Source organism: Macrosteles quadrilineatus, unplaced genomic scaffold, assembly GCF_028750875.1.
Source record: "Macrosteles quadrilineatus isolate MER2022 unplaced genomic scaffold, UCM_ALF_1.0 Scaffold_8__2_contigs__length_117827958, whole genome shotgun sequence".
Lineage (NCBI taxonomy): Eukaryota > Metazoa > Arthropoda > Insecta > Hemiptera > Cicadellidae > Macrosteles > Macrosteles quadrilineatus.
Genome location: NW_026542601.1, coordinates 90,488,217 through 90,502,484, shown reverse-complemented (window position 1 = coordinate 90,502,484; position 14,268 = coordinate 90,488,217). Strand labels below are relative to the sequence as shown.

At 34.3% G+C, this 14,268-nt stretch overlaps 1 protein-coding gene across 2 annotated transcripts; it reads right to left on the bottom strand.

Annotated features, from left to right (window-relative positions):
• Window positions 1-1,788: 1,788 nt before the first annotated feature.
• Window positions 1,789-13,967, bottom strand: LOC129001035 (NADH dehydrogenase [ubiquinone] 1 alpha subcomplex assembly factor 3-like). Of its 2 annotated transcripts, none has more exons than XM_054428177.1 (3): window positions 13,842-13,967; window positions 4,879-5,031; window positions 1,789-2,630 (listed from the first exon to the last, which is right to left on the bottom strand). In XM_054428177.1, exon 3 carries the CDS (start codon window positions 2,541-2,543, stop codon window positions 1,920-1,922), a length of 624 nt encoding a protein of 207 aa, XP_054284152.1. In that variant the 5' UTR covers window positions 2,544-2,630; window positions 4,879-5,031; window positions 13,842-13,967; the 3' UTR covers window positions 1,789-1,919. The 2 variants fall into 2 exon arrangements, with proteins under 2 accessions (XP_054284152.1, XP_054284153.1); XM_054428178.1 differs by lacking the exon at window positions 13,842-13,967 and adding an exon at window positions 7,400-7,504.
• Window positions 13,968-14,268: the final 301 nt, after the last annotated feature.

Here is a 14,268-nt window from a genome sequence, read left to right as displayed (position 1 = left end):
CATACATCACTTTGAAAACCAGGGTTCATGGGACTCAAAAAAAGGATACCCAAAACAGAAAATTTTGACAAAACCAATACTTTCTCCATATAAGGGGAGAAAGTAGTAACTTCAAAATCTGTTTAAGCAAATACTCCATGTAGGGAATAAGCCATTACACTGTAGTAGGTCTCATGGTAAGACCTGGACCCAGGACCGATTTATTCATTTATTTGTTTAGGTCCTCAGAGGCAAAAAACACCAGGGTAGTGGTATTCTACCCCCGAAAATTTACGCCTAATATATTCAATATATTATTCAACATGTAATTGTTTGCTTATAAAGTGACTTGCCATACCACGGAATTTTGCCCCTGGAAATCTACCCACTGAAATGTACCCCCAGTGATCAAATCAGAAATGTCCTGGCTACGCAACGTATCAGTCAAGATTCATTGTTGTAGTTAATTTTATTTAATTGGCATATGTAAATCAACAGCTCTTCTGTTTATTATTAGCTTCTGACTAGGTTAGGTCAGGTTAGCATAAAATCAACTACCTACAACAATGAACCTTGACCGATAGGTAGCTACGCCGACCAGGGGGTGTAGATTTCCGGGTGTAGAATTTTGGTGTCAGACTTGTCTAACTTTACCACGTAGGGTAGCTTTCCGGGGGTAGAATTCCGGGGTCAGACATTTCTGATTTGACCACTGGGGTAGATTTCGGGGGGTAAAATGCAGGTGTGAGGTTTATTGGAATTTTGATTAATTACAATTGTTAAGAAAAACCGTGAAAGGCGAGTTGATTGAAATAAAAAATAATTTTTCTGTCCTAAAAGTTTGCGGCCGGAAATCTACCCCCAGACCAGCGACCTCAAAATGACGTAAACATTTTTTCATCGGGATAAATTTCCTGGGGTAGAATTCCGATGACCCAAAACACCATCCTTAAATTCAATTCATCCTTCGGAGAGGAGACTCTTAGATGCAATACATCTGTTTTTTTTACTATGTTACTAGAGTCACAGTTGGCGGCCATACAACTACATAATAAATTGTGAAGTACTGTAATAATAATATTAAGTTCATTGTCAATAATCACCGGCCAAATGGATCTCTCCAATATCCGCAAATGTTCTGGTAGTGAAAAGACGGACATTGCATAAATATTAACCAACGGGATCCTGTAGCACCTACCAAAACAAACAAGAACGTCATCTCAAAGGTTTAAAGCGTATCGTCTGATCATTAGACGCAATCAGGATAGCGTCCCCCACTGTGCTGTGATCTTTTCCTACAATTCGCCGTAGACAAGTACATGATGATAGAGGTGATTGACTATAATATTTACAATCTATTTAACAGAAGCTGCAGGCTGTCATTATTTACAGGACTCAATTCCTATTCCAGTTATATAGGCTACCATATGTACACTTATAATAAGTTACCTAGTTAATTTAATTTAGTCTATCAAAATATACATTGGAATTGATAAGTTCTTCTGTGTGTTTAGAATTGGTGGTTGGCCAAATAACGTTTGCTGGGTCAGCTTGTACGGTTGTACTAATGTTAAACAAGGAAAATCAAGTAGTTTGCCTAGTTATGATATTCACAAAATTTTCACAACCCATCTCAGATTAGTGGTTGTTATAAGTGTTGAAGAAAACCGTCTTATCTATTACACCATTCGACTATTCCTCAAACTGTAAGCACAATTTCGAGCTAGCACAACTTAATTGGTAGATAACAAACATTTCTTACTAAGATTCCAAATGAATATACAAAGGGCAGCATTGGCAGGTCAAGTAAACATCGTAAAACAATCTAATATTTAATTATTTACAAAGAAAATCCTAACTATTATGAATAGAATTGTTCTTCTAAAATATACACGGCCTAAACACAGCATAAGTTAACAAAGCACTTTCATTGTAATCACTTATATAGTAGGTAAGAGATATTCCTCTTCTGCCTTCTTATTTAAATAGTCGACTCTGAACTCGTCGTCTAATGTGGGAGAGTAGGTAGTTGGGGGAACCAAAGCAGCAGCTACAAAACGCTTCTCTGCATTCAAAAAATTAAAAGTCGTCACAGCCTTTTCTGTCGGAAGCACCTCAATGTTCATCTTATCACCTTTCTTCAAGTTTCCCAATATGTTCCTGACGTTATTTCTCGTCTCCAAGAGCAGTTTTGCGTCTCTTGCATCACTAATACCAATCAATAACACATCCAATTTTGGAAAGAGACGGAGAAACAACGAAAGACTTTTCTCATTGATGTCACGATCATCTTTGATGTCCCAGCTCAAAACCGAGTGTGGGAAGATAGCTACGGGCCCGATAACGAAGCAACCGTTGTTGAGACGGAATCCTAAAATGCTGTATGAGTTTATCATCAATGGGGCATCCTCTTCATTGTTCATAACACTTACAACAGTTTTCCCGTCAGAGTCGTAAGCACTTTTGCATGTAGTGTTGACTGATAGGTTTCTTACGGTAAACGTTGTCTTTAAAGTGCTTGGATTCCTCACAGGTAACTTTAAGAATTGTCGCAACGCTGCCATTTCAGGACTTGTTAGTAAAACAATTTTCTTACTTCTCCAACCGCTTTCTGAATGTCCAAGTTGATGGTAAGCATAAAGCAAGCAGGACTGGAACAGAACATTATTTGTTTAATCAGCATTTGATATAAGACACTGTCAATGTTATGATTAGATATATAGGCCTCCGGGGTGTTTTTTAAGCGCAACCCAAATTACAAGTACTGTAAAGGTGTGTCCACACTTGACGAACAATGTTTGCTGAACAAGCGAACGTTTGGTATTCGTTAAGTGTAGACGCTTCGATAAACGTTGAGCGACCATTTTGAGAGCGAGAGTGGGGGTAGCGTGTCGCAATTTTTGTTCAGCCAAAATGTTTGCTCTAGGAGCAAACATCCAGTTCGGAGAGAGCAGCCCATTGTGTTGCAGCCCCTTGCAGTGTGTCTTTGTGTTAAACGTGTATCCACTATACGATGGCGAGTGCAATATGTGTTTACCGTCAATAGCACCTAGTCAGTGGTCGAATTGCCACTTACTACGATATTCATCGACAACCGTAACCCATTCTTGAGCAGAAGACGTCTTTACATTGCTAGATAATGCACAAACTATTGCCAGAAAAATATTTAATATGCTTTGCCTGGATATTTCAAACAAATACATTAGAGAATGATAAGAATCCCCACTCACCAAAAAACTCAAGGTAGATTAGAAATATCTTTCATACTAGGGTAATTGGTTTACAACAAAACTCATTTTTATTTATGTTACCAGAAATTAAAAATCAGAGTTCGATATCCAAGTGAAGTTGAAGAATAGGCAACCAGCTACCAAGTCCGATCTGAAGTGCTTCCCGCTACTGTACATTCATATTGTCCCCTTAAACTGCCTCTGCCATCACCGACAACGCCGTTGATAGCAGATAATGTAATATACAGCAGAAACAACAGTACAACCAAGAAAAAGCCGACGCCTACGCACAACCATTTCCACTTGAAAAACCTAAAAACAGAGTTTAGAGCAGACACCATATTTTGCCGGTGAAAAGCTTGAATAATATCCAGCGAACGTTCGGCGTACAAACGTACATGATTGTTTCAAACGTTCGCCAAGTGTGGACACACCTTTAGATAATGTTTAATGAGAAATAAGCTCATATGTTGGCATGCCTGTTTTCTTTACTTCATTGCCAATCAACTAATATGCATGGTCGCACAGTTATCTACGAGGGTTATTAACATTGGGAATTTATTGTTAATAAGACCCAACAAGAGGTTTTTGCAAGATAATATTTAAATTAAGTATTGTTGGTCTACAAGTTTTTACTACAGATCCGGTTTTCTTAAATTTTTTTAAAATCAATTTTTAAGGGTAATGAAATCACAATTGGAAACATCAAACCTTTCCTGACATGAAACCAATTTATTACTTTGAATGTATTCTTCTACGATAGCCTACAATACTTGTTGAGCTTGGGAAAACACCTTGTTGGGTCTTATTCACATAATAAAATCCCAATAACACTAAACCTCATAGATAGCTATGCAACAATACATCAGTTGATTAGAAATCGAGTAAAGAACACAGGGATACCGACACATCAGCTTGTTTTTGTATTAAAAAATGTCTTGTAACTGGTACTTGGTACTTGGTACTTGTAACTTGCGCTGCGTAACAAAAATCACACTGTATAATTAGTGACTGAGTGGTTGTGAATAGTGCAAACCTAAACTAAAATGCATTTAAAGTAATTAACATATGTATAATAGTTGTGTACCTTTTTACTTTGTTTCACCCACTAATATCTACAAAACAAATTATATTGGAGAGCCTAAGTATATCCCGAGTAATGACAAAAATTAAATCACACAAAATGAAACTTAGTCTGCACATCTTGTTAATTTTCACCCAAGCCATCTGCACATGTTTTAGGCGAGTCTCCCTCCAAGCTCTAGCATGGACTGGTGAACTCCTAATGATCTTCACGTCAGACCTGATAGATACAGGATTGAACCCAAGATCTAAGATACCCAGGCCAGGGAAACGGGTATTAGACCACTCGGCCATTTATCAGGCCACACTCAGAACAACACTCGTCAACAAATGTTCAAGCATAATATAACTGCTAAGTTTTATTTTTATTTTTTTTACTAAATGTTTTTATCTCTAAACATTTATAAAAGACTCAGGTTGCAGCTTATAGGTACCGTTTATGACTTTTATTGTTTACAGTTTATGACTTTTATTGTTTAATGTTTCTAGCATAAATCATTTCAAAATTCAAATGAATTTTTTTTTTATATATTTCAAAGATCCTTCAATCCTTCTTTGATATGTATACTTTGTTATTGATTCTCACCTTTTATAAATCCGCTCCTCTTCAAACACCTTGTGACTCACGTAGTTATTCAATGTCCACTAAACTTTTCCATAAGATGTGGTCAGTTATGAATTCTTATTTGAACTTCCATTAGACGATGAGAAAAATCTCCACCAAAACCAATACTTGGCCCTGAAAAAGATGTCAATCATTAATCATTGGACTTTTAACTATGGCTATATGGAGGAGGGGAGGTTTGCCTAACTGATCCGGCAACATTGCAATAATAAACTGAAACAAGAATTTTCAAAAGTTAATAAAAACTCCAGGTACAAAAGTTTAATAGGAACATTCATTTTCCATACAAAAGTTATGAGGAAGTTGGGTCATTTTGAAAGAATGAAATGGCCATGCTCATTACAGTTAATTCTGGAGGGTTCTTCATCCAACACAGAAAAAATTAAATTGTTATGACAAATACATTTTGACATTATTAATGGACAAATGCCAAACCACCTAGCAATTACAGGAATGAAGAAAGTATGCTTGACGTAGAACTATTTCTATTTCCCTCCAAGAATGCGGTGTTCTGACTGCCTGCATCATAAAGTCGTCATGACAATAATCCGTGACCAGGACAATGTATTGTCATTCGCCCGCAGTTGCAAAGACATAACCATCCATTTCCGTGATTTCAGTAATATACTGTACATTGACAGTGTCAAGCTGACAGGAAGACATCATAGTCTTCACCTCCTGTAATCGCGGCAATATCTTGACATACCCACTTTCTCCGTGGTCGCTAAGGCATCACCACTACCTCCTGTGATCTCGGCAGTCTTGAAATATCTAGGCGGTTGCAAAGAAAAATCCCTGTGGCACCACTGTCCCCCCTCTAGGCACCCCTGTCGGGAGTAAGTAGTTGATGTGAGCTGCCGGTAATAACTTGATAAATGTATGAATGTATTACTTAACCTGGTTAAGTAATACATGCCTCGTACATTTATCAAGCTATTTCATCGTGTAAAGTTATGATGAAAATCAAATATAGTTATGATGAAACCAGATGAAATAAGAAGTTGCTGAAGGCATTTGAGATAGAATTCAAAACATATTTAATGGAAAAGGCCTATTAGGCTACTCTATGGATGAATTCAGGAAAGATGAAGACATGACCCAGGCCTACCAAACTATCCAATCCAAACTGACGACCACGGATAAAATGCTAAAAGTGGGATATTTTTAAGTAGACCTAAGTAAGTAAATAAGTAAAATGCCTTTTTGTGCAGTGGGGGAGTACTCTTTCAGTGGGAAGTTACAGAGATGACATTCAAGAAAATACAATATTTGTCATAGGCCTAAATTAATGATTTTTTTTGGAGAAGTGCAACCCATCCACAAATACCAGCTACGGTAAGTAACTTTTAATAGGTATATCTTGTAAGAACTACCTACTGAAACTCGTGACCCACTTCCTGAAGTGTGAAATTGTGTAAACAGTGTGTAAAATTAAGTTTTGGAGGCTAATAAAATAGCGGAATTTCAGTCCTAAACAAACCAAATAGGCATATTTAAAACTTAAACCAATATTTATATAACTTAGCGTGAAAACTACAGCCTATACGTAATACATTTAATTTATCAGTCGGGTACAGTTTCTTAACTGGGCTATGCTAACTTAATATCGATTGAAACTATCGATTCAATTAGTAAACCTTCATGCGATGTTTTCACCATTCCAGCAAGTTTGGTTAGTTAGGTTAGATTATGATAGTTTAATTTTATAATAGATATATTTAAAAATATCGGATTACTAATCAATATTTTCAATTCGATAGTTTCAATCGATATTAGCATAACTTAGCCCAGCTAAGAAAATGTACCCTATCAGCCAAACTAATATTTCATCCAATAAAATATCGCAGGTTGTCCGCAGAACTGTACCCGGCTGCACTTTTATCTTTACGTCCTACACTCATTCGAATGAAAATATCGATCGATATATAGATTATTTGATAAGTTACTTATATCATTTGGTTAGTTAGGTGAGGTCAACCTAACCTAACTAACCAAACAATAGGTAGGGGCCTATATCAAATGAAACAATCGAATAATCAATATTTTAATTCAAATTAGTGTAGGACGTAAAGTAAAGTGCAGTCCTAGCCCTGTACCTTAAACTGAATGAATGAAAAGTAACAATTAATTAGGCCATGGTCTCAAAAAAATAACCTATAGGCCTAAACTAAGTTATGCCTTCTTCTATTTTAAAGAACCATGACAGTTTGAAGATAAATTTCACAAAATTGAAGAACAACAATTAACTAAAAACATAATATAGAAAATATATAACAAAATAATGTATTGATAATTATTATGCACAAGCTAATAAATGAGGGTTTATCCTATCTTGGTACCTATGTTAAGTAAATTAAGACCTTGTCATGCTCATGAACTTAGGTAAACCTTGTTCTCTGTTTTTGCAATCCTATTAGACGTACATTGTATTTTAAATAAGGTAAAACTAAATCTGAAAACTATAAATTAGATATAGGCCTACCTCCCCTATAACAACAATGGGCAGCAAAATCAAAATGTGTTAAATGTAAGACAGCGACAGCAGACAGACGATAAACAGACAGACAAACCAGCACAGCAGACGATGGCGAACGCATTTTAGGTTATGTTTGCCACAGGCAAGTTTGAGCTTTAATCATGCAACTCATCGTAAATAAAGTGTCCATTGGGCACCAAAAGCACTAAAAGGGTATAAATGAACTAAACTAACTCTGATAGTAGTTGGCTGGCATTTAGAATGTCATGTATATATGTAAATATTGTATATAGTCAAGATGAATGTAGCTAAGCCTACCTACAATGTAGCCTCAGCTTAAGGAAAAAAAGCATTCTAAGATTTGATAGATCGAACAAGGAATTGGACATCTGTAGTAAAGTAGTATCCAGTAGACCTAATAAACGCCATACCCAGGGGCGTCACCTTGGGGGGGGTAGGGGGGGGAGCCTCCCCCCCCTAGAATCTGAAAAGAGAAAAGTTGGGAATTTCCTTGCCACGAGTTGGGACAGTTGGGAAGTCAGATACAAGAAAAATATATTTTTAAACTAAACAAAATTTAAATATTTGCGAAAATCCATCAAAGATAAAAATTTCTTTGACTTGGACGAATAAACTTGACGCTTCTTTGATTTCATTTAACTTGGATTAAACAAGGCTAAACACGCATTATTTTAAGAAATCAATAATCAATTAGCGGTATAGCTTGTTGGAATTTTGTTTACGAGAAATTTTGTTCCTTATTGGACGTATGTTGGCTACCTTGATCCTGTCATGTGTTGAGGATTCCGAATGATTCGTCTGCGAGACTGCGAGTTTGAATTTTGAAAGTGCAAGCAATGTAGCTCTTCTGTTCAAATATGTTTTTTGTTAGTGTTTACAAGAAATTCAAAAATATTTTTGACGTCAGTCACATGAAATATATTTTATACCTTTTTCGTGGTATTTGGAGCAGGCTAACTGACCAGAGTACTTGCTAATAAGCAGATTAAAATAACATTAAAGATAGGTTTTGTGTATCGGTATTACCTTTAAAACTCTTATTTTTTAATAACCTAAATGGAATATTTATTCTCTGAATAAATTTAAAAATCTACACAAGTTATTTATTATTCCTAGTTAAGGATTTACAAAAATGAATCAACTAATCACTCTTAAACAGATCTACGTGGATAAAACATAACCTAAAATTGATGTTTGACTTTCACTATAAGTTTTATTTTTGTCTAAGTTCTAGTTTGATGAAGATGAAGGTTAACATTTTTATTGTATGTATAAGTTTGTTTATTATCAACCAAGTTGAACGTTTTTATTTTATACGAGTCTTATTTTAGGTTTATTCTTTTCTAGACTAGAATAATATTATTCACAACACTGACATTAAAATTAATATTTCATCATTACAAACTTGTTTAGGCCTTCCCTAGTTGTAAGTTTTATGAAAGTTAAAATGTTGATCTTAACTTCTAAAAGTATTTTAATTTCACTATTTTGTAATAAAATATTTTTTCTATACTAATTTGTACTCTGAGGCTTATTTTATATCCCTACAGTTTTACACTGCTACGTCTGCTACCACAATGGTTTGTAAAGTTTTTTGGATTTGAAACATTACTTGTTCAAGTTTTTTTTTTAGTCATAAAATTTCATTATGAAATGATAGAAGTTTTAGAAATTGAGTAGTTTTGTATATATGGAAAACTAGCTATGTTTTGTTAATGCAAGTTTATAAATACTGAATTGAATGTTACTGCAGTTTAGTGGTATAATAATTTGTAGATTTTTAAAAATAGTACAGAAATTGATTTCTAAAAAAAAAAAAAATAGTTGGGAAATCTATGTTAAGTAGTTGGGAAATTTGAGGCTTCTCCCCCCCCTGGAATTTAACTAAGCAACGCCACTGGCCATACCATGCTAGTTCTTTTACATTAAGTTTACATTTATATTTTATCTCTCTTAATCGGCAAACCCTTAATTCTAAATTACGTATTTATCATCTTAAAGGACACAAATTATTGCTGAGAAAAACATTTAAAAACTAGTAAAATGTTTTTGTTGAAAACAGTACATTTCAAGACATACTACCTGTTGAGAATAATGCTTATTCTTTCACCTCTACAATAAAAAGTCTCAATAAACTTACTTTTACAAAATATTTCGGTATGTCGACCTCTAGTGTTGACTAAAGAGCGTTGGCTCTAAAGAATATGTTACACAAATAACTATTTCTTAATTGTTCGTTTTCTAGCGCTCATTCCAAAAATGGTAGTCTTATATTATTTGCATTTATATTGATTGCAAATATATGCAATAATGCAAGAAAACCCAATTCGTCACAAAATAATAATTTTCAGTTGTGGTTTATAACATAACAAACTAAAACTACACTACCTACATACTTCTTTTGTTCTTTTATGAGGCTCAAAATTGGCAATATTGAATGAATGTCTCTGTCATGAAATACAGTTTTTTAGACTGTACAAATTTGTTAAAATAAAATGGAACGTAACATTTGTAATACAGACATATAGTCCTTGAAGATCTTTTTTTAATCTAATTTCATAACCCTAAAATTACTAATACAACTAGTTTCTAGCTTTTCATAGAATTTCTGGTTCATAAGAGCTAGCTATAGATGAGATATTGGTAATTCTGTCAACCTACAGTCAACGCTGTAAAAAATTATTTTTTTAACTGTTCGTTTTTTACCGCTAATTACAAAAATAACAGTAATTTTTGTGGAAAAGCTGAAAAACCAAAACACAATTCCCCCAAAATCCATGTTGTGGGTACTCAAAATTGTGTGGCTAACCTTATCTAACCAAAACTAACCTAACAAACATGAGTACTACACAACATGACTTTTAGCCAAAAAAGTGTTTTCCGTTTCCGCGTTACAAACTAACGGAACACGGACGGTTTAGGCGGGCTTTTGCGAGGTTACTAAATGTTTGATCGTGACGAATACACCGTTGAATTCGTCGTCAAATTCCGCAAATTTTGAGAATGGTATCAACGACACTTTTCTGCAAAAAACAGTGTTTTCCGGTTTTCCGCAAAAATTACTATTATTTTTTGAAACAGCGCTAAAAAACGAACAGTAAAAGAAAATATTTTTAGAACGTTGACTGGAGGTCGACATAATTACCAATATGTCATCTATACTCCTTTAATCTATGGTAAAAGTATCATTCTTATGAACCAAAATTTTATGAACAATTAGAAACTAGTTGTATTACCGGTTGTACAGTAGTAGGTCATCAAATTAGATTTAAAAAAATCTTCAACGACTATATGTCTGCATTACAAATAATGCTACGGTCCATTTTATTTCAACAAATTTTTACAGTCTAAAAATAGTGTTTTATGACAGAAACATATTCGTTCAATATTACACCTTTGAGCCTTTAAAATAAGTATGTAGTGTAGTTTGTAATGTTCTAAACCACAACTGAAAATGATTATTGTTACTAATTCGTTTTACTTGCAAATATAAAATAATTCTTATACATTTTGGGGCCATTTACAAAAATGGCATTGCAAATTAGTTTTATATGCATACAGTAATAACTTAAATCAAAACTTTGGACATTTTGAAAAAAAATCATTTAAAGCTCAGGTGAGTCACGAACTGACTTTAGTAATGGTTGTACATTTAATAGTTTGCTCTTGCTGCAATGTACTCAGATACACACAATAGCCTAACTCAAATAATCATCATGAACTATGTATTTAGTATTTGTTCAGTTTCAAACAGATAACTTAATTCATATAGCTGCCTTCAAATACCGGTGTGTCGTAAAACACATGACGTATTAAGGAACGCGGCAGCGTTCCGCCCCGCCAAGTCCCCCAGCGGTACACAGCTGCTGCAGTGTATATATACATGACGTGACAAAGTGGCTTTTTTACTCGTCTATAGCTCTGAAGAAACAAAAGCTATTAAAATAATTGTTCATCCACTGGATAGGGGCACTCATTCTTGGCAAAATAAAAAAAAGAATTTAAAAAAAGGTTGTGTTTGAGCCAAGAAAAACTAGTTTGAAAATTCACAAATTTTCCGTGTTCTCCTTCTTCTCCTTAAATGTTGACGGACCTACAGCCCAAACCACTGGCTCAATTTTAATGTTTTTTATGTTGTTTGAAAGCCCTTAGCGTGTAGATGTGCCTTTTGAGGGTCACAAGTCGGTGCGTTGACCCATAAACCCTTGGCAAGCCCTCAAAGTACGATTTTGGCCAATTTAAATAACATGGGATTAAAATCAAAACAAAAGAAGGATCAGCTGCGATTAAATCTCAATTAATTTAAAATGTTACAGAAATTCATAGGATCAGCTGAAAAATTATTTTAAAACTTTTATAAAGTATTTTTTTCAGGTATACCGAATGATTTGAGCTACTTACTATATAAAATTACTTAGAGCAGTGATATTCCCCGATACTTTCCATTGAAAAATGCAGTGTACCGATGGTACACTGGTACAGCAGCTCGTCATTTTTAACAGTTTAATACTACTTATCAAAACATATGAAACCTAGGAACTTGAAACTTAGTACTAGTAGTTTTAACATTGTTTCTTCATAATATTGCCAAAATTTATTTAACTAAATAAGGTTAGTTTTATGTTTTGATACACTAAAACAAATAAAACAATCGGGAAAATCCGTCTACGTATGTTAAACAAGCAAAAAAGTGAATGTAAAAAGTGATATGTAAATTTAGGATAAAAATGAGTTTTTCAATATTTGTTTTGCCTTATGCTATTTCTAACAAACCTAATCTGTTTGATTACATTTTTACTTCTCTAATAAGGGCTCAATTTACACTAGTCTTTAGATATACGGGTTTAATTATCGGAACACTTATGTAACACCAATGCATTTTATGTGTAGTTGTGCCCTGGTCTATATATAAGAGAAAAGAGGATTTTTATTTTAACTGTTAATTTTCTACAAAAATAAATACAATCTAACAAAAAACCACTAAGTGGTAACACTTCCCCCGCCAAGTCAGCAACCCAAAAAAGACAATAAATCACCACTTTTCCGCCAAGTAAAACAATGTAATGTATGTAAGTTTGGCAACTTGGCGGCAGACTTTTGCTTGATCACTTTAAAAAATACCATAAAATTAGTTTCATTGAGCAAGTATCTCTCCCAATAGTACATTGCTAGATGAGAGCTTATTTTACAAAATTTGACCTTATTTGTGTCACATTTCATAAAATCATAATAGTGATGGTTTTATATTTACTGATTACCTCGAAATTATTATACTTAGTTGGACTAATTAATTAGAGAAGTTGATTTGTGAAATTATCCACCAACGTAACTTGAATGAAAAAAACAAGCAAAAGTCTGCCGCCAAGTTGCCAAACTTACATACATTACATTGTTTTACTTGGCGGAAAAGTGGTGATTTATTGTCTTTTTTGGGTTGCTGACTTGGCGAGGGAAGTGTTACCACTTAGTGGTTTTTTGTTAGATCTGTACTATACAAAGTTTACATTGAGTTGAGATACAGACATTCAGATTCAAGTCTTCATCAGTCAGATATTATTAGACTCTCCCGCAAAGGTCAGATTGAGGCCAGCCTCTTGTTGTTTATGCAGTTTAGCTCTTTCCTCCACTTCAATAGACTCATTTTATCGAATTATACTGTAAATTTCATTATAAATAAATACTTTATTGTCTTGACATTACAGTAGTAACACGAACAAACAATAATGCAATTTGTGTTTGATAGTGTTAACCTCTCCCTTATTTGGTGGTGTCCTTTAGACGAAATGTAATCTTTATATGTAGTCCATGATGAACTGACTTTAACTTTAACAAATCCTGGTAGGGATCCCTTTAGTAAATTCATATTTATTGGATGAATTTGAAAGCGGGTTGTTGATTTCACGACTGTTAAATTTTATAAACCCGTTTTTTAATATAAGATAATGTATTTTAACATCCACATTTAAACCGTAATCGTGAAAAGTAAAAATACTTGGCCAGAGGAAAATTATTGAGAACCGACCGTATGCATGCATCTTAAGTATAGAATTCTATACTGTACTATAAAAATTATCTTTAGATACAGGCGTCTCTTATCTGTGACTCAACCAAAGCCGGTAACGGAACTGAACGGAAGAGGAACTATAGGTGATAATTATTTATGGTCAAGGTCAGGGTCAAACGGTCTGGAATGAACATAACTTAGCTCAATACAAAACAATAATTAGCCAAAACAAAACAAATGTAATAGAACCACCCCTTGTTATTACATATTTACACACAAGATTGCCATCCTTAACTACGTTACGTTGTGTAATAATCTGTAAACATGAACGAAACGTCAAAGTGAAAGTTTTACAAACGGAATGTCTACAAGGTGTGTTAAGTTATTTGTAAACAGTTATAGTTACAATACGGAGGTACTTACGCTAACAACACTACAGCTGAGCCTACGATCCGTGGGGACTTAGACTTGACGATTTTCTTTTCTTGAAGAACACTATTGTTGATAACCAACACCATTTTTAGTCTAACCTAATCTTGAACTGCGCAGTAGGAGTCTCACTTCTCACTTATCGTTCTCACTCTCTCTATTGACATTGACATCGCAAGCGCGTGCGCATAGAGGACAAAAAACTCGTGATAATTTCATGCCCACAGAGTAACATTTATAAACAGTAAACACTGTTATCTGCCAAACTTCGATGCAAATTTAGTTGTTTATTTTACTAGTAGCAGTCTGGTCCAAATCAAGCCCTGAGGGCTGTGATGACGTAGGACTGGGGAATTGCTCAAGTGATTTGAGATAATGTTTTGTATTTATAACGATTAGGAAATGTTCTTTTGAAAGAGTT